This window comes from Phasianus colchicus, chromosome 1 (genome assembly GCF_987193195.1).
Source record: "Phasianus colchicus chromosome 1, bPhaCol1.hap1.1, whole genome shotgun sequence".
In the NCBI taxonomy this organism is placed as follows: Eukaryota; Metazoa; Chordata; class Aves; order Galliformes; family Phasianidae; genus Phasianus; species Phasianus colchicus.
The window spans coordinates 181,968,269-181,996,204 of NC_143436.1; the positions used below are offsets into that span (position 1 = coordinate 181,968,269).

Below are 27,936 nucleotides of genomic sequence, written 5' to 3' on the forward strand. Positions count from 1 at the left end.
GCTATTACAGATATTTTCTTTCTCTTGTGCAATACCAGCCTTATCACTTCTGTAAATCAAAACCTTTTGTATTGCCCTGATGGAGACTTGAAGTGACAGTTAGAGATATAACAGACCTGTCTCAACTAATAGCATTTTAGAAAGTTCTAAGGGGCATGGATTTTTTGGAAGATAGATGAATGTAGAAGCTCAAAATAGTGAAGCATTGTTTTTCTTTTCAGGCAACAAAAAAGTAACAATTCTTTCTATTTTCTTGCAGTGCCCATATCTATAATGAGGAAAGTATTTTGTCTGTAGAAAAAAACACCACCACCACCAATCCAGCTACTTAAGCGTATGGCTTTGCACTGCTTATTGAAAACCAGTGGTCTCACTTTGCACTTTTCATGAAAGCTGAAACTAGCATTCCAGTAACTCATTATTCAAGCTGGTAAAAGCTTGGTCCTATGAGAAACAGCAAACAAGAGCAGAAACCTCTCCCATGTCTGCATCAGCAATGGCTGGTATGCACCCTTGGCTGGGTGTATTTGCACAATAGACTACATGTGACGTACACTTAGGGAAAGTTAAAAATTAGGGAAATTATAATATGTTCTGCCTTCCAGCAGGGAAGAGGAGACAAGTGTAAACCTCACACTTAGCTGGCTAGGATGTGGAGCTGAAAGCACGAGGGATTGAAATGGCAGACAAAAATGACTACTGGAATGAAGCTGTGTGTTTCAGGCATCCAAGGCTACAATTCAGGCATTCCTAACTACCACGGAAAACAGTGGTTCCATGGGTAGATAAATAGTGAAAAAAATACTCTTAAATCGCTTGGAAAAATATTGAGAAAACAAACAACAAAGGGATGATGTGACACAGTAGTGATACATGTATTTGACATGAGTGTCTTGTTGTCCTATAGGTCTGAAATTTGAGGAAATGCAAGAAAAATTTGGGGAGGAATTCTTCAATATCTGCTTTGATGAGAATGAAAGAGTTCTTCGAGCTGTAGGTGGGACCCTTCAAGACTTCTTCAATGGCTTTGATGCTTTGCTGGAGCACATTAGAACTTCATTTGGAAGACAGGCCACCCTGGAATCCCCATCTTTCCTATGCAAAGAGCTCCCTGAAGGCAATCTCATGCTTCATTACTTTCACCCACATCAGATTGTAGGGTTTGCAATGGTGGGAATGATAAAGGCAGCAGCAAAGAAAATTTACCGATTGGACGTGGAAGTAGAACAAGTCACTAATGATAAACTGTGTTCAGAGGGGACGAACCCAGGTAATTGCAGCTGTCTGACTTTCCTTATCAAAGAACACGAAAATGCAAATATCACAAAAGCACTTCCATCGGGAACTTCCCAGTCTCCCTTAGATCTGAGGATTAGTATCAGCACCTTCTGCAGAGCATTCCCCTTTCACCTGATGTTTGATCAAAACATGTTTGTTCTTCAGCTGGGAGAAGGTCTAAGGAAGCAGCTCAGATGTGATACCCATAAAACTCTGAAATTCCAAGACTGCTTCGACATAGTTTCTCCTAAGATCAGTGCCACATTTGAACGAGTCCTCCTGAGGTTATCTACTCCCTTTGTTATTCGGACCAAACTTGAGGATTCTGACTCTGAAAATAAAGACAAGGTAAGAGCATTAATTTGGAAGGACTTATGTGTATATGTGTGTGATGAGAGAGGAGTTTTTGTTCAGAAAGAAACATCTAAAGTCCTGTGTATTGTGAAAAGTTCAATTATGCCTTCCAAACAGGGTTAAGTGGTATTCCTCAGACAAGTGAGTATTTTCCTAAATTATTTACAAGCTTTGCCTGAGATGCTGTAGGAAATTGTGACACTGCAATTGAGGAAATTCACGTCAGTGAAGTTGCTTAGTTCAGTTTGAATCAGAAAAGTGAGGATTTTTAGAAAACGCCCATATCTAATCCTTAATTTCACTCCAGCTATATTATGATGACAATAATCGTTATTAAATAGTTATTAAACTGGGGAATAACTTTCCATATATTTTCTGAAAGACTCTTGCTGCAGGGCTCACGTAGCTGCTTTAATATCCTGCTTCCCAATTTGGAAACACTGCTTTTGTCTGTGTCATCTCTCACCCTGCTTTCAAAGAACCGGAGCTGTAAATGGTACCAGTATCACTTAACACTAGTTTTAATGTTTCCAAGTAATTTAAAATATTACTTGTCCTCCTACTCTGCGTCTTCCTTCAGCGTTTCAGAAGAGAGTTACCTCAACTAGTGTGCCCTATATTGAGTTCACTGCATCCCATGTGAAATTGTCTTCTAGAATAGACCTTCACAAAGACTTGGATGAGAGTGCCTTCTTGCATATCCTTGAATTCATGGAAAGCTTTTTGCTGCAAAGTGAGATTCCAGCTTTATGCACTGACACACTTAATACTTTGTGCTTATATTGAAAGTGTGTGCTTGGGTTCTTTGGAGATACTTTGGAGATTTCTTAAGTGAAATAATAATTTTCTGAATTTTTAAGAGCCAGTAATCAAAAATAGTCAATCCTAATCACACTGATATTTACCTACCAAATTTCTGCTTAAAGGTGGCACATATACAATTCAGATGATCGGGATATGGCTTGAGAAATTCCGCCTGTGCTTTGCTGCTTACACTTACAACATACCTAATTCCGGGCTCTTTTCAAAATATAATCAATTCTGACAGCAGTAATGTTTTCACCTTCTCTTTCGCACTGCTCTTTGGCACCAATAAAAATACTTCTGCTTCATTTTCCCCTTGAAACAATATTGCCCCAAGAGAAGCAAACTGGTGCTTCTCATTTTGTATGAACTGATGTATTCAACCTACTTAAAACCAAGAGGGACTTTGTTTTTCAGAATATATCCTCAAAGTCACCCGAGCCTGTAATTATGAAAAGAAAATGCTGCATGAAGAGTTAGAGGTTTTAACTCTGAACTTCCTTGTGGCATGGTTGTTTATCTTTTGAAAGAGGTTTGTGCCATATTCTTTCCTCCCCTGAACCTCTCCATCCCTTTCAGGTGTCTTCTGCCCTGGGACAGAGTCCCAGCTTCTTGACAACCTTCTGCTCTTCTTGAATCTGCTGTAAATGACTCTGAAGAGGAGTGTGTTGACTCCTAGTTTTCCTAATTGTACATTAACAAACAAACAAACTCACTTACTTACCTGGACAGGTATTGTATACCTGTGGCTTTCTCAGAGGAGAGGTGTCAGGGAGTGGAGCTTGCTGGAGGCAGGTTTAGCAGCCAGCTTAGGAAGAAACTCTACTTTCAAATGCTTGTTCTGTACCATCAAGCTGAGTCACTACAGGTGAGTTATGAATTCAGTCAGTGTAGTGCCCAGCTGCCACTCAGGAGAGTGACCCTCTCTGCCTTAAAGCTGTGTAGAGTCAGACCCTGAAGACCAAGTGTCAGCATACTAACACAGTGGGAATTTTCATTTTTTGAGAGGCAATTAAAAGGAAAGATCAGTAGCTAGAGGTAAATTGTTTATTGAATAGTAAGTAAATGAGAGATAAAATGTTGATAGCAAGGTGCAGGAGACCTGGTGTAAACACAGTGCTGCAGATATGGGAATAAAAATGTAGAGGCAATTTCTTCTGAGTCACTGATTTTGTAAGTACTTTCCAAGAGTTTTTGTGAATAATTATGGAATTAAACAAAGCTCAGCATCATGTGATTTTGCTAGATACTCTTTTTTTTTTTTTTTTTCCCCCAAAATGTAAGGTCGCACATACTCAGAGAGGTCATAATTGCCTTGCTTTCATAGATTTTGACAGAAGCGACATGGCAATACTGTTATCTCAAGCTCAAGTCCTTAATTTTCTACTGGGTAGAAAAAGTAGACTGAGCTTTGAAAACTTCATGCCCTGCTCGGGTCACTCAAATATCTCATTTTGGAATTCTTTTCAATAGTTGGATGCTCAGTGTTGGACCAGTAAGTCAGTGCTGTGAACAGAGTCCCAGAAACAGTCAGCAGTAACTAGTTTATGTATCTCCCTATTTTTCTGTCACATGTGTTTATTTAGTTTATATTGGAGTTGCATCCCACTTAAAGAGATTTCTTTTTTTTTTAGAGGACTCTGCTCTGATCTCACTACTTTTCTTGGTTACTTTAAATGGCACTTGAAGGGATACAACCTAGATGACTGCTGCAGTTTTTAAGCTGCTTAGGTATCTCAGTGGTTTTTCAGTAAGAAAAAAAAATGTTTCAGAAGGCTTTGTGGTAAACAGATGACCTTTCAGGCTCTTTTCAAAGTATTTTTATCTTTATTTCAAAGCATAAAATAATTTTTTTTTTTTCATCCTTGCAGTGAGAATAACAAAATAATTTTAATTTAGTACTTAATCAACAAAGCAAAGTGCAAGGTTTTGCATATGGGTAAAGGTAATCCCAGATATATGTACAGACTGGGAGAAGAAATAATTGAGTATAGCTCTGCTGAGAAGGACTTAGGTGTTCTGGTTGACGAAAAACTTACCATGAGCCAGCATTGTGCACTTGCAGCCTGGAAGGCGAATGGTATCCTGTGTTCCACCAGAAGAGGGGTGGCCAGCAGGGCGAGGGAGGTGACTGCTCTCCTCTACTCTGCCCTCATGAGGCCCCAGCTGGAGTACTGCATCCGGGTCTGGGGCCTGCAACACAGAAACGATGTGGAGCTGTTGGACAGGGTCCAGAGGAGGACAAAGAAAATGACTGCTAGAGGCTGGAGCACCTTTCTTATGAAGATAGACTGAAGGAACTGGGCTTGCTCAGCCTGCAAAAGAGAAGGCTGCACGATCTCATTGTGGCCTTCTGGTATTTTAAAGGGATTTTATAAACAGGAGGCAAATCAACTTTTTACACAGGTAGATCGTGATAGGACAAGGGAGAATGGTTTTAAACTAAAGGAGGGGAGATTTAAATGTTACGGGAAAATTTTTTACTGAGTGGTGAGGTGCAGGAACAGGTTGCCCAGAGAGGCTGTGGATGCCCTGGAGGTGTTCGAGACCAGGTTGGATGGGGCCCTGAGCAATCTGATCGAGTACTTAATCTAGCGGCTGGCAGCCCTACCTGTGGCAGGAGGGTTGGAATGTAATGGAACGTAATGATTCCTGAGGTCTCTTCCAACACAAGCCATTCTATATGATTCTATGAGAGAAAAAGAGAAAGCTCTCTTTTTCGATGTAAGTAAATCACAAATCATGATATTTCCTTAAGTCAGCACCCAGAGACAAATTAAAACGTCTGTCCTGACTTTACAATTGTTATGTGCTTGTCCTATTTATGCAAAGACTCATTTGTGTGTTTTGGTTTACTGTGATTTCACAGAATTGCAGAATGGTTATGTTGGAGGAGAGCTCTGGAGGTCGCCTGGTCCAACCCCCAAAATTTGATAGCTTGTATTTATTACAGCATTCTAAATCTGTGAACTACAGCCTCTTACTTTGGATGCTCATTTACTGTATGAACAATTGTGGCTGTATAATATCCATACAGCTCTTTAGATGTATGAAAGCTGAATGAGATTGGCCTCTTGGATTTTTAATTTTTAATTTTTTGGGGTTTTTAATTTTCTTATTCAACCAAATCCTTGGTATTTTTGTTGTATGGCACTACCCAGATACCAGAGGGAGAGCCCTGCTGCTCTACTTCTTATACTAACACTCTGTTGTTTTTTTACATTTCACGCTAATTTTTAGTCAGCTTTCTCTCTTTCTCTCTTCCTTTCTTTCTTTTTTATCCCTTCCCTTCCCTTCCCTTCCCTTCCCTTCCCTTCCCTTCCCTTCCCTTCCCTTCCCTTCCCTTCCCTTCCCTTCCCTTCCCTTCCCTTCCCTTCCCTTCCCTTCCCTTCCCTTCCCTTCCCTTCCCTTCCCTTCCCTTCCCTTCCCTTCCCTTCCCTTCCCTTCCCTTCCCTTCCCTTCCCTTCCCTTCCCTTCCCTTCCCTTCCCTTCCCTCCTTCCTTGCTCTATTTCTCCATTTCTCTCTTTCACTGGAATCTTCACTTGCATGCAGTCAGATTTTCCATATTATGATAGTATCCCTAAACAACAAAACAACAAGATCACAAATGTTCTGCTTTCTATGGAAACTCATTTTACATCACTCTATCTGGCAACAATTATTTATTGGAGCAATCAGAAATACATTTATTGTGAAAATTACCTATATGGTATCAATTGCTTGTAGCTTTACACGTGGTTACTCCATAACAGTTTAATGAAAATTAGTGGAGTCACATATGGAGTAAGATATTATTTAACTTAGGAAGGTAAAGCCTTAACATATCTGCTGGACTGCTCCAAAGGTCCTATCAAGCGCTTTCACTGAGGTTTTCTTTTCATGGAGATGGTACATCTGAAACTTTTGTTGGCTGTGTGCTTTGTGGCCAGGGACCAGCTGTCTGCCTAGTCCTTGGAAGGTCCCCACACCCAAGCAACCGGCTGGGATACATTGCTTTGCACTCCCTGGCAACAAGTCCAGGTGCTCGCACAAAGCAAATGCCATGTTTGCAAACAAGTCTCTCCCTGACTCTCTCACCCATCCAGAGAATGTGCTGACATGACTGTTTTAATGATTTACTTCTGAGCATTACTTAGATTTTTGTTGTAGCAACACTGCTCTCTGCCATCCGAGGTTCTGCAGGACTTGTCTTTCAGAAACTGTGACTTGACATGCTTGCTAAAAACATGCTGAATTGGGTATTACTGCTTTCTTAGCTTAAAGAAAAAAGAAGGTTGAAAGTGAACCATGAAAGAAATTTGGGTCTCTGCCAGACATTCTGCAGCTGTGTTTTTCCTGTACTACTTACTGATCTCCTGTTCTCCTTCAGACTAACAGCTCTTTTCCATCTTTCATGCATGGATATTCACTGGCCTTTGACTTGCAGTTAGTTCTCCTTACACTTTTATTCAAAGGTCTTGTTTAAGAATAAAACTTGCACCTGAAACTGCACTAACTAAAGTGGTCATAATTTTTCTGTCAGGATGTTTTCCCCTTAAATATGTCATTTTACTAAAACTTCCCTAGGAATTCAGAAAAATGTTCTGGGAAATAGTTGCCTTGTTATGTGTTAAAATATTTTGTTATTTTAGACTTAAATATTTTTTTGCTGTGAAAGGCTTTTTTCATTAAAAATTATAATACAGTATTAAAAAAATATGAAACATTGTTTTTGACAAATACAGTCCTCTTAAAATTTTATACTGCAAGAAGTTCCAGATACCACTTATTATTCAGATTATCAAGAAGCACCAACTCTGTAATGATAAAACATCCAGCAAAATGGAAGTGCCAGCTTTTTATAGCTCAGTACTACTGACTGTGCAGGCTGTCTGAGCCAGCACCTCAGCTCAACAATCCTGTTGTCAGTGGAAAGGATTGTGATAGATGAGCTAGACAGTACCAACAGGAATTTGTTCCAGTGTACTGATTTAAATTAATTCGTGAATAAATACAAATAAGCCAGTCCAGAGCCAAGATTAAAAAAACTGCATATATATTCCCAGGAAGTTAGATTCTATAATGTATAGATGGACATGTAGTAAATGGCCAGAACTTTAAAAATGCTGATTTACAAACTACAGTTCATTTGAAAATGTCAGCTGGTTCTGTGGAAGTTGGTGAGGATTTCCTCCATTCATTCCCACTGATCTGTTTAACTATGAAGTAATACTTCTAGTTCTTCCATGGTATGAGGAACTGCCATCTCTAGGTTTAATATTTCCTTTCAGACACTGAGCTCTGTGTTTGCTAGTTGTGATCAAATCTAAAGTGCATCCGTTCCAGGCAACCTGATTCTCACATTGACAGATGATGATTAATGAAAAACATAGCCTTGCAGTGTTCTTTTCTTCAATATACCTTCCCAGTTTTAACTCTCCAAGGATGAGAGCACATCCTACTGCAGCGGTGCCCAGAGCATGGTGCCTTGTAGACCCCACTGGAATACTCCATAATTTTCTTCAGCCCCTTTCAGGCCAGGAAAAATTTATAGAGTCAGCTCCTGTGTATTCGTGTACCAATAAGGTTTACTGTTTACTAGGAACTGTGTGAAGTTGCGACCCCTTTGGTGTCATGAGACACTTTCATCCAGGTCAGCGGAGATCCTTTGTGCAGGAAGTCTACTTGCTCATTGCTTCCCCACTGCACTTTGCCACGGTGTTTGCCGACTGTTAGAAAAATCTGTAAAAATATACCTTTTTCTTTTTTTCTTTTTTTTTTTAAATCCAGGAAGAACACTGTCCTTTGTTTTATATTGAGTTTATTCTTTATCTGCTACTTTTATTTATATTCTGAACCAAATGAATGAAATGAATGGTCCTGATAATGGCAGATCAATCTTATAGCCACCACACACCATCTTGAAATGTTTTGCTATTGCTCTGTAACTGTGTTTTTCCTCCTCTCCTAATAAAATTCAAATGAAGTGGCCTGAAAGTCATTCTAGCATGAGGGACATCTGTCACTTATGATCTCGAAATTCTAATTTTTCCCAGAGCTGATTTATTCACAGTCAGTCAGCCTTTGACACTAAGCTCCCATTTCTTTGCAGGCTCCTAGAGCTCTCAGAATCAAATTGTGTCTTCCCTTTCTTCTGATGCTAATATCCCACCCGTTTGCTTGTCAAAATGTGTTTAGACTTTGATGGATTTCAAGATGAATTGGATTGGCTGCCTTGACAGCTACTACGGACCATGATGGGTTATGAGAAACAATAGATGACATGACTTTCTTAACTCAGTAACAGCTGTGCATTGGAGAACTTACAATAACACTGTGAAAGTGGTCCAGAGCTTTTAAGATTTCTTCTTCAAGAAAGCCAATGAAAATGCCATTTCAAAAATGTTTTCAGTGGCAGGTCTTGAATAAGTCTAACAGTCTAGAGATAAAATTCTCACTTCTCCTTTCCATTAGCTGAAAACTAATGGGCTAAGAAACTGTTTGGAAATTATTTTGTGGAGTATATATTATCAAATAGCTATTAAAACAATCTGACTCCATGGTGAACTCTGCCCTCTTATGATCTGTATTATTTTTTTGTGATAAAAAAGCCACTTCCACATGAAAATGTCCATCTTTCTATAAATGACAGAAAGCATTTGAATGGTTTTCTAAATTACAGTGTCATAACTGAAAGGAGAAAAGCAATTAATTTTTACATTATACAGTAATAACACTCAGGCAGAACTTGGTTTGATTTTCAGGAATGTACTTATTTTAACTCTCTCTTCTAGTGATAAAATTAATTATTGGTTACTTACAGTGCATTTTTTATCTTTTGTTTCATTTTCTCATGTGAATTCTCAAATGACTGTGCTTTCCATGGCATCACAGTCGTCTAATCTGAGTAGGTGTGATATCAAGAAAGTCATTTTCCTTGGCATGGTTGAATTAAAGTAAAAAGATTAGATCACTCTTTACCTTCCTTCATCTCTAACAGTTCTTACTGGGCAATATGTGTAGTCAAGCTAACTCGTTTTCTGTGTCTCTTCACAGAGGCTGAATTGCCCTTAAAAATAAGAGGCAAAGCCTGAGTATCATATCACTCTCTGTGCTGATGGGTTTTGTGTGGGAGCTCCCATGAGAGCATGACAGGAAATCAGAGGCTGTGTGAACTCCTGAGCGTGCCTCTGAGTGTAAACACTCAGCTCACTGTTGTGGTGCAGTGAACGTGAGACTGGCACTCCATGTCAGCGATTTTCAGTCACAAGGTCACTTCTAGGCAGCACATGCTAAATGCCCCCTGCTGACCTGGAATCCTGCTGAATGATGCCAGATTCTACATCTGGATTGGGGCAGTCCTGGATTGATGTATGGGCTAGGGGATGGAGAACATCCCCGTGGAAAGTGACATATAGGTTCTGGTCATTAGCTAGTTGAATTTGGGTCAGCAGTGTGCCCTGGGGTGCTCCAGACCAGGCGGGAGGAGGGGTTGTGCCCTCTGCTCTGCGCTGTGTGGCCTCATATTCAGCACTGGGTGCGGGTTTGGGCCCACAGTATTGGAAGGCCATAAAGCTATTAGGGAGAGTCCAAAGGAGGCAACAAAGATGGGGAATGGCTTGGAGGGCAAAGGAGCAGCTGAGGTGCCTTGTTGTGCTCAGCCCAGAGCAGAGCAGCTGAGGGGAGGCCTGATGGCGGCTGCAGCTCCTCACAGGGAGCGAAGGGCAGCGCTGAGCTCTGCTCTGTGTGACAGCGACAGGCCCAAGGGAACGGCATGGAGCTGTGGCAGGGGAGGGCAGCTGGGGGTGAGGGAAAGGGTCTGCACCACAGGGCCGTGGGCATGGAACAGCCTGCACAGGGCTGTGGGCACGGCCCGAGTGCCAGAGCTCAGGGAGCGTTTGGACAACATCTTCAGTCATAGGGTTTGAATTTTAGGTAGTTGTGTTTGAATGTGGGAGTTGGACTCAGTGATTGATCACTGAGGGGCCTTTTCAACTTGGGATATCCTATGGTTATATGGTATGAGTAGCCCTGTGTGTGGCCAAAGAGAATGGGGAGTAGAAAAGCACTTTCCCACTTTTGGCCTCCATATTATGTTTTGCCTTGAAATCTCAGATATGGACAGTGGTCTCCTATTTGATCTTGAATGTAGCTTGGTAGTTTTGGACTTGTGTTGGACTTTAAGCTTTACGTCATCAAATACTATCTTATGTGTATCTAGTCTTCTCAGTTTGTACTGTAATAGTGCATAATGTCTCTAAATATAGCAGTTTGTTTATGTTCACCGTATGTGCATCTTGTCCTGGATTGATCACGCTTTATTTCCACTGAGGCAAAGGTATGAATTGTTAAAAATCTCCAGAAAATGTTTGTTTTACCAGCCACAGACCTAAGCAGAATAGACAGCTGACAGCAAATTGTTTTTCATGTGATTTGTTCCCTTTTTTTGATTCCTTTTTCATTTTAGGGACTTAACTGAGTCAAACATAATCAGTTTTGGGGTTGGAAACTCAGAGAAAAAGGGTGCTACCATGATGCACCACCTAGCTTATTTTGCATGTTGCTCCACTAAGAATAATTAGTGGTTGTATGAAAGAGTAAGATAATAGTGATTTGCAAAAGTCGGGATTTACAAATATGAGTTGCAGAAGCCAGGTGCTAATTTCCTAATATGTAGGAGCAGTGTTTCTGTAATCTTTGAGCAATAATGACAACCTTAGTGGATGCAAAGTAGAAATGGTGATGTGAATGAGTTTGACTGGGTCACATTGTGCTGCCTTTTAGAATTAGTGAGTATGTGCGATATTAACCAGCTCTAATCTCCTCAGTCTTCCAAGATCAGTGACTGACAGTCTCAAGAACAGCAGACCACTTATCATCAGGCACGTAGTCCCTTCCTGCAGTTCTAATGAGCATTTTAGCACAACCTTTTGCTGCAAAGAAAGAGCCTGTTGAGGAAGCCAGGAGTGAGCCTTTCCCTTGCAGTTCTTTCACTGCAGAGAATGGAGTCAATATCCGGTGATGTAGCCCGACCAGTGCTTGGATGTCTGTGGATGTGCTGATCTGGGTATGTTCCTTCAGCATGTATGGGTTTATAGGATGTGCTAAGACAGAAGTTATGTCAGTACCCAATATATTTGATGTAGGAGTTACATAAAGCACAAAATACTGCTTAGATGGAACACAGATATGTGCCAAGGTTCTTCTGCCTCTGCTAAGTTGTAAAAGGGGGAAAAAAATAAAAATATGAAGTTCTGTAATGTGCTATCTTGAGTTTTACTCAATTTTTTTGTAGTTTGTCTAATTCATGTTTTTTTTTTTTTTTTTAATCCTCTTTTTATAGCTGTACATATTCTCTTCAGCTGAAAATGTCTGTGATACAGCTTCTTTAAAAAAACTATACAAAAATCAGTAACATTTTGGTTAAAGAAAGTGAAATCAGTTTAATCCATAAAATAGTATTTGGGTTATTTGTTTCTACCTTTGGCTTTTGTCAGTAAGGATTTAGAATGAGTATCTGAAAAGACAGCTAAATGTCCTTCATCCACAGGACACACGTGTGAGATATCCCTAATACAAATTTTCCCCCTGTATTATTTCAAAACTGGATGAACTCATTCCTCTTTGTGGTTGCATACTGGTTGCATACAAATAATAAATGTTTGTTGCATCCAACCGCTGATGGAAGTTAACATTCCATTTATGCAATTCAATCTTAGGTGAAGAAGCATTCAAGTATTATGTTGAACACTTTGACGAGTACAGTGTCTAACCCCCTTGTGAGTGTAATTTATTTTATGATATTTGTAATGCTCTTTCTTTGCTTCAAAGAAGTGGAATTGATTTGCTTGTTCACACTGTACAGCAGCTTTTTTGTAATGATACTTAATTGTGAGATCACTGGCAGAGCAGGGTCTGTGCGGCTCTTACGGGAATATAAACATATTTTATTTTCATTTTTGCATTGCCTTTCTCTTTCTTTGAAAATACATAGATTGAATCCTTTTTGCCTTACCTATGTGCATAAAGATATTGTACCTAAAGTGAGCTCTCATGAGCATAGCATTTGATCTGCATAAATAAGGATTTTGGCAAGGAATTGCTATGTCTTTCCCACAGCATTTTCCTATGAATGTGCCAGTGGCCTTAGTAGATTATTGTTGTGACTGGGGTTGGTAGGATATGATCACACAGTTTCTCAGTATTTGAGTCTAGTGCTTCATCCTCAGATGTTGGACTGGTAGCTTAAGAAATGATCCAATGAAAACATGGTTTTAATGGATCCTTCATATGACAGTACAGGTACTATTATCAAATTTTTTTAAAAAAGATGCCTTATGTTGACAGATTACAAAGATAACTACTTGTGAAATTCATCAAACAGAAACTTGGAGCATAAAAATCTTCAGTCTTTGCTGTATTTGGGAGAATATGAGGAATGATCCCAAATTTACAAACAATCTATTAAAAAATCTGTTTCTTAATCAGATACTTTACTGGGCAAGGACATTCAAGTGAGAGCATAAGCTTCAAAAGCTTTCTGTTGTGGCTGTTCAAGGGCCAAGATGTTAGTCACAAAAGAAAAGCAAAGGCATGCTGACTGGCTCGAGGAAGAAAGAAAAATCGATGCAAAATGACTTTTTTTGTGTGTGTAGTGAGAAGAGACAATAAGCCTGACACCTCAGTATGCTGCCCTTCTGGTTCTGTATGAGAAGAGAAGGTTGGTGACGCTGCAGAAAAATTATGAAGTTTGACTTTGGGGCTCAGGTGTGTCCCCTCCTTCCACTGATGCTGAGGACCCTGGCTGTTTAAATAGATCTTTTAATCTTCCCCCCAGAAAGTGTGTTGGATGATTTCATGCACCAAAGCAGCTTTTCTTTGTCTGCATTGTTTTGCTTAGGAAGGGATGATACTCACTTTGATAAAGCCTGATTTATTACATTAGTTCAAAAATTTCACAGGGAATGGTCAATGAATTCTAAATTAATTACATTTTAAATGCACTACCTATGTGTAAAAGAGCTTGTGCCTTTTTGTTTTGTTTTGTTTTTTTTTGCAAAACCTTCAATGCTTTCTGCTGTGTTACCTCAAAGACATCCAGCAGAGGGAATGTTTGAGTGGCTTATGCCTGGGGATAATTCTCAGCTGTGCTTTCTGTGGCTCTGAGTCGTTTGCAGTGCAGGTTTTTGGGTCACTCCCCTTTGAAAGTTCTTTCTGCCTCGATGGGCATTTTACCTGGCAGAAGCCAGGCAAAAAGAATGAAGAGATCTCCTGCCTATTCCCAGAGTTCTGTTATGCCACTGAAAAGAGAGCTACCAAAAAAAGAACAGGAGAGGCTGTATTTCAGCTCCACTGAAACCCAAGGGTAAAAATATTTGCTTGGCAAATATTAAAGGAGATACTTCATACTGAAAGAACTTTGATTTTTTAGCTTTATTGAATTGCATTTGTTTTCTCATGATAAGGAAAAATATGCTGTGAAATACTGACAACTGCAGTGATGCGAACGCTGTGCAGTGTTTAAAGAAGCATAAAACATATAAAAAGGATACTGAATTTTCTTGTTTGTCTCAGCGGACTGCTCATTCAGTCTGTTTCCTCTTTGTTCATGAAGGCTTCAAATTCAGTTATTGGATAACTTCTGTTTTGGATCTTGAACATCAAATTTCTGGCATTTGTTCCTGGGAATATGGGGATAAAATAGCTGAGAATATTCTCTGTCAGCCAAAAATGCAGAGCCATCTGAGAGATTTCCTAGCTATGTTCAGCAGCACCAGAGGGTACTGAAAGGCTTTCAGGGCCATTTTGGGTGACGGAGAACTCCACAGAGAGTTCTGGGGACATGGGAATAACATTGACAAATCCATAAACAGTATTCAAAAATAACTGACTTATTTGCTCCAATTCTGCTTTTTCCCATGATGTCATATAATCATATATGGGCTCATTGACTGTGTTCAACACACCAGGGTATCAGACCAGACTGGCAGAACTGGCAGGGCCATCCTACTAGCCCACCATCTGCACTGTCCAGAAATCCCAAGTTGCTTTTAGTAGAATATCCTGAGAACAACTGTAACAACAGAAATAGCAATTCATTTGATGAGTGTTGGTGTAGTGAGGTTTAGCAAAGAGACAGAAGAAATGAGAAGTGCCAGCAGATGTGGTCAGGATCTCCTGACACCTAGATGGTAACATAAATCAAGCTACAGTTCTAATCCAGGTAGATCATTCTGATAATACTGACCAAAAGTTTAATACTTGCCTTTGGGAGAAATAAATCTTTCCTGATTTATCGTATCATTTTTCTTCAGCCTGGTTTCAATAGGATTACTTTTGGAGAAGTATTATTTTGAGTAGGGAGAGCAAAATATAGCCTTTAGTTTGAAATTAAATTGCAGAAAATAAATTTGTTGGCTGCTCCTAGAAATGTCTTGAAACTCCTTTGGGAGCAGAAGTTGTCCATATGGCGTATTCAGGGAGTTAGACTTTTATTTCTAAATAGGAGTCTTCAACTTCATCAATACTACATTGGAGGGTTTTTTTAGAGCTTAAAAGAGTCTATCATAAATAATTATCCTTTAAAAAACACTTTTTTTTTTTTTCTCTGCAAGGTTAATTTACTACTCAACAAACCGTGACTTTAAAAATTGTAAAAACTGTATCTTTCTGGTTGTGCTAATTTGTGAGCCTTGTGCCGCAAGGCTCATTTCTGTAGTTGCTGTAGAAGTAGACACTGTAGTATTCACGTTGGCTGTTTGGCTTAGGAGTGCTGCAAGATTAACATCACTGCAGGACAAGAGACTATGCAGTGTCAGCAGGAAAACAACTTCCCAAGGGTCCCAGGGCAGAGAAATGTTCAGAAATTCCCCCAGAGTGTGAACTGCTGCTTGAGAGTTAATAAACTTAGAAAATGCGTTGTCGTTTCCTGACTGATTATGGTGGGAAAGGTATATTGTAGGTCTAGATGAACTCTTCGAATTTTTCTGCTGATAGCTCTGCTTCAAGGCTCAGGCTTTTTTGGTGTTTCAGCTGAGTGCAGCCCTGCCTAAGTCTTGCAGCAGTGCTGGTTTTTTCGTGTTGTTATACAACTTTTTTGTTCCACTCTGCCAGTCCCAGCTTTGTAGCAGCTGAGCATCCATGAAGCAAATCAGTAATATTCTATATCGGCAAATAGCTAACCCTACTTCCTTTCAAAAGAAGATATGACGGAGAATAAGTATGTATTTTAGAGTAATTTTTAAAACAAACTGTATTAATCAGTAAATGAGCTGGCTGAATGTGAAGCAAACATCATACTTGTCTTGTGCCCTGGTGGGACCCTGTGCCTTCTCACCTGCTCTCATGCCCTCCTCACCTGCATGACCACTTCTCTTACCAGGTTCGTGGCTCTGCTCTTTACTGGCTGTCTGACTGTATCTGGGCCAATGATCTGAGCATTGCCTGGAAATCTTTGGACACTCTGTGAGGAATTATCTGTAATTGTGAGATGCTCCTTGACATGATTTTTGTCTAGTGCTAGTTAATAATTTCCCAAAAACTTCCTGGGTAAGGGTCAAGAGTTAGCATGGGCAGTGGATGTTACCCAGGAGAATTCTGCATGTGACCTGTTTGTCTGGAAAAGTGAAGTTCAGTCATGTGGATCCTTGAGTTCCTGATGAAACACCTGAAAGAAGAGATTTGCACCCCATGCTGAACTCCAATAGATGCAAGAGGCAGCCTGCCCCTGTGGAGGCAGGTTTGTGCAGGCAGGGATGTCTTTTCCCAGTGCCTGCCTCTCTACAAGCATGCTGTTCTGTGCCCCTGGCACTGTACCTGCTGGGAACAAGTGATACATACAAGTAGTTACTGTCTGTCCAAGACATCACTTTTAGCTACTACACTGGATCACTCCTACTCTTGCTGCTCTTGAAGATTCTAATTCTTTTCTTCCCAGACTCCTACCTCACTGCTGGTGCTGCAGCTGTTCAGTGTTGGTCCTCATGTAGACGTAGAGAAGTCCATTAGACTTAGTACCATCTTCCCATCCTATACTAAGTTTCTTCCCAGCGGGGAAAAAAAAATAAATATTTAGAGAACATAAAATGTTGTTGGTGGGTTTGTATACTGTTTTGGATCCAACAACTGACTACTTTTATCCATTACAAAATTCGGTGGTTATGCACTGTTAAAGCATTTGTGGAGTTCTTCAGGATTTTATTGATTAGTTTTGGGCAATATGTGTGCTGGCAACATTATCCAAATGCTTTCAGTTTGAAATTTTGGTCTAAATATGAGGTTCTTCAAGTGTATGCAAGTGGATATGATGCTGTCTGGGATGCTCAGTCTTTCAGATAAGTGCCCCTACAGATATTTTCTATTTGCCATTCTTAAACTGAAGCGTTACGCAAAAGATGCTGTGGATCATGCCTGTAGGTAGATATGTAGGATGTAGGATGATGTGGTCTATGCATCTGATTGCTCAGATTCTAAGCAGACATACTCCGTAGGAGAAAATAGAACATTCTCATATGTCATGGTTGAGCACAGATATATATATATGTTCATTTTGCGGTTTAAGCTCGATTTGCTACAATTCTGTATATAAAAGTGATTTGTGATTCAATTTCTGACATACAACTTGCACTGTTATTGTTATCTTTTTTTCGTAAACGCCACGGCCCTTACTTTTCTAGTACCTTCTGCCTGTGCATGAGAGAAACATCCAGAGCTGATGCCTGAGCCACCTCACTGCCTCTCAGTGCTTAAATCTATAGGAAAGAAGCCTGGAAAGCATAGGTTCTCTGCAGTGGAGGGAATACAAGGAATACAAGCACAGAATTTCTCAGAACACAAACTTTCTTTTTGATATCACTTTTAACTACCATATGTTTTTGACCAAAATGGTATGGGACATGTTCTTCTCTCTTTTTTTTTTGACTACCTTCTAATCCCTTTGTAACTACTTTCAGCTTATCTGTGTTTCACCAGCAGTCTGGAGAGGGGGAGTCCTCTCCCTTCTGTGCACAGGGCTTCCCTGCACAGTGTAGTTCTGCTTGAACACCACCACACTGCTATGGTTCTTTGCCAAAAGAAGCTGTGGATGCCCCATCCCTGGAGGCATTCAAGGCCAGGTTGGATGGGGACCTGGACTGCCTGATCTGGTGGTGGCAGCTCTGCCCAGCTGGGGGTTGGAGTTGGTGATCTTTAAGGTTTCCCCTCCAGCTTAAGCCATTCTGTGATTCCACAAAGTCTCCAGATCATTGTTGGGTGTTTGCACTCAGCCCTTTCTGAAAGGAGACTTGAGTGTGACACTTTTTCTGGCTCATGTCATTTCAACTCATGTCAGAAGGAGCTAACTACCAGATTAGAAGCAGCCTCATGCTTCCCTAATTGCTTTCTGCAGTGTATTATTACAGCAAACATTAGTGGTTGCTGTTGAAATGGAGCTTTTGCACATGACTGGGAAAGAGGAAGGATTACCTGCAGAAGGTAATCCATCCAATCCTACCATTTTGTAGGAGGCTGGGATGTTATTAACTTTTTTAGGATTCCTTCATGTGTTAATTGCAGTCACTGAGCTGAAAATTGTAGATGATCAGGATGATCAGCATTTCATAATTTGCTATAAAATTAAAAAAGTGATGCTTCCCAATTCCTGCATATTTTAAAAAGCATATGAGGTTTTCTTCTTTGAAAGAAGTGCTATGTGAATCATAAAAAATGCCTTGGGAGTTTTAAGCTTAACAGATCTTTTCCCATGTAATTCTACAAGCATTTATATTTGTATGGAGTAATCCACCTGAAGGCTGCCTGGTGCTTTCCTACTTGTTAGAGAAAATATCAACTCTTTGAGAGGGTAGATAACAGCAGGACAAGGGGAAGTGGTTTTAAGTTGAGGAAGATTTAGGGAAGATTTAGGTTGGATGTCAGGGGGAAGTTCTTTACAGAGAGAGTGGTGAGGTGCTGGAACAGGCTGCCCAGAGAGGCTGTGGATGCCCTGAGCCTGGTGGTTTTCAAGGCCAGATTGGATGGGACCCTGGGCAGCCTGGTCTAGTATTAAATGGGGAGGTTGGTGGCACTGCATGTGGTAGGGTGGCTGAAGATTCATGATCCTTGAGGTTTCTTCCAAACCTGGCCATTCTGTTAAACAGAAATAAGGCATTCTGCTGAGCAGGACTGATATCCTGCAGTGGATTATAAAGGACTTTCAGTAAATCTGTCTTTCTTTCACAGAACGGAATGAGAAAGAATGAGAAATGTTTTCCATTTGTACGTTTATTCACTTTGAAGAATGTATCAATAAAGGATATTTGTCAATCTGCTACTGCAGATCTGGGAGAAGAGCCTAATAAGGTAACTCTGTTCTTGTTCAGGATAATGATCCAGATTTAAAATAAGTCCTCCTCAAGGAACAAGAGGGGGAGGATTGTTTTAAACTAGAATCAGAATCAACCAGAGAAGTATATCTGCGTGTCCTACTTACTGGGACCTGTGAACATGTTTGTTATAAATTATTTTTCCAAAACAGTGGGACTTGGGTAGAGTTAAGATGCTATAGTAAGGGAACAAATGAGTTCCTACATAGACAATAAAGAGGCTGACACAGTCACTTACAATCTTGTACTTGACATAACACATGCACAAAAATTTGATGTACAAAGAATTAACTAATGTTAATATTCATAGGTAGCAAAGTTCTCTCTCCACTTAAATGCAACAGGATTTATGCAAATGACTTCAAAGAAGGCAGGATTGTTACTGAGGTATTCTGTGAGGGAAGATGTAACTGAGCGAGTCACCGAAGAGTTTATCAGACTCCTTGATAGACCCTATCACTGTGGAACCTTGGGAGTCTGGAGTGGAAGACAGAGAGCAAACAGTATCTGTTTGCATCTAAGTGTAAACAGGAGGTTCTGTTTGTATGCATTGTTAATCTTATCACACTTAAGAAACCTTTCATCCTTTATCACTGTTGTTTGGGAGAAGTTAGGCAATTAACTGATTAGAGGGACAGGAATTTCTGGCTTGTAAGTGAATGGTATATAAGATGTATGTTGAATACAATAAAGCAGAACTATTCTGAGAACTATTCTGATGTTACAAGAAACTGTGAGAGCTCTCTAACTCGACTGAGCACCGACAGTCAGTATTCAGTGAGATGATTACAGACAAAAACGCATTTCTTTACATAGCCAGCTGCTGGAAACAAAGAAGAACTGTATTGTATAGCAGAAAGTCAAACTAATTCAGAAAGTCTGATTTTCTGTTATTGTGAATTTGTTAAAGAGATTAAAGACAGTTATTCAGTTGCCTCTCTTTCTTATCTGCTTTGCACAGGAGTCCAAAAAGAAGAGGTGAAGAAATATATTTTTCACAATGTAATGCTGTTGGTGTACCTTTGCACTTACCTTTAAAGTATCAAATTGCTTGATTTTCCTTATAGTTTATTACTGAATGGTTTGCATTTACTACTTCACTACATTTCTGCTAAGTAAATAAGAACACAACAGCAAGGTCACACCACTGCTGATATTTGGAAATTCAGAATTTTCTTACTTTTTTTCTTTTTCTGATAGAAGATAGTTAATAGTTAACTATATCAACATAGGTAGGAGGTCGGACTAGATGATCTTAGAAGTCTTTTCCAACCGTAGTGATTCCATGAGCCTATGATAATATTTTAAAATTATAATTTTGGTTGATGTAAAATATGGGATACGGCCATTTTTACTTTTGGAAGAAAGAACAATATCTGCAATCCTTATTTATAATATACCATTTAGGTAGTCATGCTATGTGTATACGACAGCACAGTGCGCTTTCTGCAGATGTTCTGATAATACATGAACAAAATATACACAGGACTCTGAGATCACATATATAATTATTAAACATGCTTATATTAGGAAATGCACTGATAAATTAAAAATGAATGTAGATGTTATGAGTACACATTGCAAGGATGTATAACATACCTGTGTCCTGCTTAGACATTTATAAAATTTTACTTTTGAAGTGTTTGCCTGTCAGTATCAAGTGAAAATCATCTTTGCTGTGTTGCTAAATAAGATCTTATTTATTCTGATATATTTAGGACCTGATAAGCCATTTGAGGTGTACTGAAGTCTGGAAATGTATTTGAAGTTTCATCATTAGTTAGCGTATGAGGTCAGTTTGTATTGATACCAGTATTGACTGGCAAATTTCTACAATGTTTTTACAAGGTAGGTTTAATTAGAAATTTAAAATGTTTTCTTTTCTTTTTTTTTTAACACAAGTCTCTTGACTGGTATATATACCTTTATAGCATACAATGTTTCTTGCAGATTGAGTTTTGAAAAAGTTTGTGTAAATGAGTAGAAGGCTGTATTTATTAGGCACTGTACCATTCTAAGCAGAATGGAGATATTATAACTTTATTTTTAAAATCTAAACCATAATATAACCAAACATTCATTATTTGAAAAACATGTTCTGAACCTCTTCACAGCAATTTTTTTGAGCAAGGACAGATGAGAGAAGCGTTCTAGCTTTAGGGAAGCTTGTGATGCTCAGCACCTGGGCTCAGTCTGCATGGCCAATAGGCACCTGATAGTGCACCACAAGTAAGAAAGCTGAGGCTTTTGTTGGAGAAATGTTTCTCTTTTTACTTCCTTACGCTCATGTTACAGGTCTGACATAAGTTGCCTTGTTGTGCCATGTATCTTAGAAGTTCTCCTCAGTAAAAAATAATTGATACAGTAAGCAGGAAGGAAAAAAAAAACAAAAACAGACAAAATTGTTTTAAAGGACAAAGTTTTTTCATATACCTTGATGGCTAAAGTTACACCATTTAACATTTTATGTGTTTGTTCAGTTATGATGTTATCCTACAAGTATTATTTATATATGAATGAAGTCTTTCACAGAGAAGATAAGCTGTAGTAATAATAAAGAGGTTGAGCAAGTTGATGTTTCTTCATTTCAGAAATCCAATAAGAACAAAATGTTTGCTTTGTTTTGGTCTGAAATTGTTGGCTAAATACAACATCACATGATAAGCTATGCTATGTGTTGACATAAGGCCAAAACAGCAGTCCTGATTTCATTTTCACAGTCCAAAACATCTGAAGTCTGTTCTCACATCCAGTCAGCAAAGACCTTGAACTGAATCTATTGCTGGGGCAACAGAAAGTCTTCCCAGTAAAAACTCTTCAAAATATCTGAGAAAACTTTAACATATTAAACACAGTAAGATTTATATACATTTTTAAAAAATTATCTTTAAACTCAATGACAAAAAAAATTTGAAAAAAAAACACAAAAACGACACTGAAAAAGTTTTAAGATGCTGCCAAAACAAAGCACAATTGTAAAACAGTAGTACATCACGAATGCCAAAGACAGGCATGGCAGTGGCTGAATACATTTAATAAAAGTGGCTGCTATACAGAGTCATTCTTTAGAATAGAATCTGTCAGAAGGCAATAGAAAATGAATGTATAATAACAGCGTATCTAATATTTTCAAAATCTAGAGAGGAATAATCTCTGTATTTTTCATTTGTAGGTTTGTCTGCAAAGGCAAGCCTTTAAAACCAGAATACCGTATGAAATCATGATCATCACAGCAATGTGCTAGGCTGTGTTCTTGCATGAATATTTGGCCTAGCTGGCAGATACATACATACTTCCTTTTTGTTCTCTTGACAACTCTGTTCTTAACCTAGATTTTAGTTCTTAGTCTAGATTTACTCAGCCTAGATTTATCATTTTATGCAGTATAAAGCTGTTATCTTAACCCATGCTTTTTCTGTCTTGGAATTTTATTACAACATGAATTTTGAGAGGGATAAAGCAAGTGAGGATACAAATAACTTGTTTTTGCTCATGAATTAAAGTAGCTCAGATTTCAGTTTGCAGTAAGAATGCGGAGAGTGTGAGCTGATAGCAGTTATTTTGCAGACTGTAAGAGCAAGGCCCTACTGAGACAGCCCCTGTCATCTCCTGCTCAGATAGGTCTCTTCAGGTGTACTGATACAGTGAAATTGAGTCTTAGCATAAAACCAAGCTCCAGTCATAACTCTTTCCAGGATAAGTCTGAAGTGCTGGAACTGAAGTCTTTAATACTTTGTTCAACTTGATTTATTGAAATAAATAATATTTTTGAATCACAATTAATGATGTTATGGAGCATGACACATTTCAGACAGAGTGCAAAAGAACAAACAGAATTTAATATAAAATCATGAGCTTCATATTCAACAGAGGAAAAAATATAATGTGGAATTTACTTTTTTTTTTTTTTTTGAGGAAGCATAATCTTTTTTTCTGTGTTTATATAGCAGAACAAAATATCAGTCTAATTAATTTGTTTCCTAGGCATGCCAAAGCATCAAAAATGATAAAATTAACGGATCACAGAATCAAGGAAGGTGTCACAGAATCACAGAACTAGAATGGCTTGGCTTAGAAGGGACCTCAAAGATGATCCAGTTCCAACCACTCTGCCATAGGCAGGGTTGCCAACCACTAAATAAGGCACTAAATCAAGGCTGCCCAGGGTCCCATCCAACCTGGCCTTGATCACCTCCAGGGATGGGGCATCCACAGCTTCTCTGGGCAGCCTGTGCCAGTGTCTCACCACCCTCTGAGTAAAGATTTTTCCCAACATCTAACCTAAATCTCCTTTCTTGTAGTTTAAAACCACTTCCCCTTGTCTTATCACTATCTGTAGTACTAGAAGGCTATCTCCTCTCCAGGTTGAACAAGCCTGCCTCCCTCAGCCTGTCTTCATAGGAGAGGTGCTCCAGTCCTCTGATCATCCTTGCGGTCCTCCTGTGGACCCGCTCCAGCAGCTCTGCATCCCTCCTGTACTTGGGGCCCCAGGCCTGTATGCAGCACTCCAGATGGGGCCTCATGAGGGCAGACCAGAGAGGAACTATCACCTCCCTCTCTTTGCTGTCACTCTTCTCTTGTTGCAGCCCAGGATACTGATGGCCTTCTAGGCTATAGGAGCACACAGCTGGTTCACGTCCAGCTTTTCATCCAACAGGACCCTCAAGTCCTTTGGAGCAGAGCTGCACTTGGTGAGTTCTTCTCTTGATCTATACACACACATGGGATTGCCCCACCCTGCACTTGACCGTGCTGAATCTCATTAGATTTATGTGGTCCTACTTTTCATGCTTGTAAGATGTTCTACATGGACTTTCTTAAGAATTTCCACCCTCACCCCAAAATTTATAAACAATAGCAGTGCAAGCTGGTATGAAGAAGTGGCATGCTGGGGTGCTTAGAGAAACTGTTCTCCCTGGGAATACCTATGAGAATGGTGCTGCTCTACTGAAGGTATGCATTCAGATTTCATTTTACCACATTTGCACCTGTATTTGAATCTTTTTTCAAGAGTATGACTCTGTTATACCCTCATCTCAGGAGACCTGTGGCCTGGCCACATTTCAAAAATGCATCTCATTATTCATGCTCATTGCTTTGAATTTTCATCATACTACCATGCTCTTAGTAATCTCTGTTGATGTAGCAGGTGTTTTATCTCTGTTCTTTCCAGCCAGTAAAACAATCAGAACCTTTTCCATTGAGATCTTTATGAACTAAAAAAAAAATGAATAAAATTGCTGCATTGCTGTTTTTAGGGGGAAAAAAGTGTTCTTAAAAAAAAAACAGAAAAATTCAGAACTAACAACACTTCCTTTTAATATCTGGAATTTTGTTTTAAATTTTTTCTGTAGATTAGAGACTGGTACATACTGAAGATATTGGCTGCTTTTAGATCTAATAAAATGGACATTAGTCCCATTTGTACTTAACAAAGCTGTAATTTGGAAAGAGTAAATTAGTTGCTATGAGGTCAGTAAGTAACATATCTAAATGACTGTAATATTATATTCAGCTTACTTCTTCATCCTTTTGGCTATATTCAGCTATTTTAGTACCTTTATGTAGTCTAATTACACCAGCCTATAGTTTACTCATTCTCCAGTGTTGTTAGGTGTTTTAGTTTTCCTTTTTGATCCTCTGTAATAATTCTGTTTCTTCAATGCTTCCAACTTTGAAAAAAAAAATGATTTTTTCATTTTATGTTGTTTTTCATTATAATTCCAGTAACAGTGCGTATTTTAGGGCCTAGAGGCCTGATTTCCTGTGACTGCAGACAACTTTTTCATGAAATGATCAAGTGTCATTTAAAATCAATTAGATTTTATTTTACCACTCATTCTCCTGTTTGTAGGACTTTTCCAATAATTTATTCCCTTGACGATTGGAGATATTTTCTGATTTCCCATTTAAAAGTATTTATTGTTAACTTGTGTACATTTATTGTTCTGCACAGTGTACCAACTCCTAACCCACAGATCTAGTAATCCAGATCCAGATGGCTAGGGAACTCTCTTATGAGATATGAGATATGAATGGCCATGCCCTCGGCAGAGGAAGATTTCATTCATATAATATATCGTTAGATGAGAAATGAGACCAATGGTGCTGTTTTTTTCTCCTGTTTAATCAAAGTCTAATCATTTAGTCTTTACTGTTTTTATATTACCTTAAAGTCTATGGAAATCTCATAGCTTTGAGGTGATATATACAGAAACTCATGAAGTTCAATCCATAAGTTTTGTTGCTGATATTGTTGCTTCTTTGGATGCTACCATTATATAAAGTCCATAATTCTATAGTAGATTTTATTTTATGTTTTAATTAAAAAGAATTGGCTTAAAATTATTGCTCTGACATTGATGTCTATGAGATCCAGGGTAGCTCAGAACCAAAGAAATGTGATTTGCCCTGCTGTACATGCAGGCTGAAAATCTCAGTTTGGATTTGAGCCTACAAAACCTACAAAATTTAAGGCTTGGAACAGACCCATTAAAAAAACAAATAATAATGAAAAGAAGTATTTGTGAATAAAACTAATTCCATATTTGCAATCTGAAGAACATATCTTTGATTTTCTATTGATTTTGTAACAGTATGATTCTGCTCATTTTGGAGAAATTATTCTGCTTACATAAAATGTATTTAACCCTCAGATCAAGCCTTCAGTGTAGCTCCTACTATGTTGTTGGAAAATACTGCTGACTGAAAGTCGTGTAACTTTTGTTTTGATGTCTCCAAGGAAACAGTTTACTTCCATTGCCAGTTTGTTTCACCATGTGTGGAAGACATCTATTTTTTCTCATTTTGTTCTCTTCTGGATTGCTTTAGCATTTCCTTCTGTGATGATTGCATATTTCAGTGTGCATCTGCAATGTCTTTACATTGAATTGAACTATGATTTCTCTCTAATCTTGATTTGCCTATGCAACAGGCACCATGTGGTGCTGTCTTCCAGTCAAAGTACACTGTAGCTGATTTTACATTTCAGGTTTATTTACTGTTCTTTTTTTTTTTTTTTTTTTTAATAAATGCATCCATCAGTCAGGCTTTTTGCTCCTACACGCTTCTGCAAAATGGTTCCTATGGTGACACTGCTAAATATCTTTCTGTGTGGCTTGCATTGCCCTCTGTCATCTGTGCCTTCAGATGAAAAGGTGGCATCATAGCATCCTATCCAAGCTTCTTTCACAGTAAGGCTGTTTTACAGAACATTTTCTGTAAAAATGTAAAGTAAAAAAAAAACTTTTTCACTTTAAAAGGGTCTTCATTAAACTTCACTTCTTGGTCAGTTTCTGCTGCTCCACCCATATTCCTTCACCTGTGTAGAAACTGGTTTGTTAATTGCTTGCATTGCCTGGCACATCTGATACAAGAGGCACACTACGGCCATGCTCTTAACTTTCAAAATGTTTTTAAGTCTTTATTACAATTACAAAAGATCCTTTCCAGCCTCAACTGTTCTATGAAATACAAGTGTACCATAACTACTTTGGTTTCTCTCATGGAAGTTAACTTTTCCTGTACTTACACCAGTCTTGATATAGATATCCAGTATTTCATTTTCATTCATTCTTTTCAAACAATTCCTTCTTTTTTCATCTTTATTTATTCATCTTTCTTGCTTGATTTCTATTGAAGATGTATTGTAGTGCTAAGAGCATTGCATTGCACATTGAAATCATTGTTCCAATTGATGCTTGCCTAAGAGCTCTGTACTAGTTTAAGTTCAGCACATTAAACTTTTGAGTTAAAATTCTATCTTGTTTCAAAATTGAGAGGGATTTTTTCTGTTTTTTTTTTTTTTTTAATGTATGTGTTTGTTGAACCTCCTAATACAGTAGATAAACTATTAAAAGTAATACACAGATTATGTGTCACAGAAATGAATGGTTAAATTATTTTCCAGTTGTCAGAACAGTCTTTGTATAGGTACTGGCAAGACAGCTTCTGGAGTTTTGAACTGCTAGTTGCTTTTGATCAGTTGATCAGTTGGAAAAAGTGATTTACTATTTCACAACATAGGCGTTACTTTTGCAATCAATGTAAGGCTGATATTTTGTATATTTCTGTATTTCAGGACTGAGAATTTAATACAGAGGGCACAGTGTCTATCTAACAGGGAAGATCTCTTCTGAAAAGTGTTATTGTTAAAATTCTCAAATATTTTTACAATTTGGTATTTTCAAATAGATCTTTGCTGTAAAAAGAATCTATTAACCCATCTTCCTTAAAAACCAAAGTTGAAAGCTTGGAATTAAAATTAGTCCTTGATGTGCCTTTGGAAACAGTTCTTCATTTTTGCTATTCTCACTATTAAGTCTAGAATTCTTTTTCCTGTAAAGATTTTCAATGAGTGACTCCAGTTCAGAGTGCTTTTGTCTGTGATGTTACAGAAAATTGAAAGCTAGAGTACTGCCTGATTAACCACCAAATATTTAAATAATATTTGTGTGTTGCAAGAACAATAACTTGCTACTGAGCAAGATAAGTAGGGCCCCTAAGTGAATTAAAATTATGTCTACAAATACCTGCTTGGAGAGAAGTAGATTTTGTCTTCCCTGTATACTACTACTACTACTACTACAAAAAAAAAAACAAAAAAAACCAACCAAACAACAACAACAACAAAAACCAAAACACACACACACAAAAACAAACAAAAAAACCCCACCCAGATTCTGTCTTCATTTTGCCTCTTTTGTCCAGAAAGATAGATGTGGACAAGGTAAGCTGTTTCCCAGTAATGCCTCTGTAGTACTCCAAAGCTGGAACTGCAGGAAAATACCTGTTTAGTTCTGTGTTGTAGAGAACAGAGTGTAGATATTTGCTAAAATTTTGCACCAGCTTCTTAAAGGATCTCTGCATCTGTTAACTTGAATGAGTTGACATAGAATGGCAAGACCACATGCTCAGTACAGATCCCACATTTCAAATTATCCTCGCATGCGAAAGAGCATTAGAAATCACAAATGTAACAATTGTTTTTTCTACTTTATTGGGTTTGATTTGCTTTATCGTATCATTTGGTTCAAATATGACAATGTTAAAACAATGAAAAATAAGATCTGTTAATAGGAAATGTTTGTTAGCTTTTATTAGAAAAGAGGCTTGTATTGTTGCCTATGATACAAACAGAATAGCTTTTAGACAGTGATTTTC

General features: G+C 38.5%; 1 protein-coding gene across 2 annotated transcripts in view; it reads left to right on the top strand.

The window, feature by feature from the left end:
• The window catches only part of GUCY1A2 (guanylate cyclase 1 soluble subunit alpha 2), a 136,985-nt gene that overhangs the window by 23,334 nt on the left and 85,715 nt on the right, over positions 1 to 27,936 (top strand). For both annotated transcript variants that reach the window (XM_090133902.1, XM_031606201.2), the window contains exon 4: positions 908 to 1,626. In XM_090133902.1, coding sequence (XP_089990028.1) covers positions 908 to 1,626 — 719 coding nt within the window. The remainder of the gene's footprint in view (positions 1 to 907; positions 1,627 to 27,936) is intronic.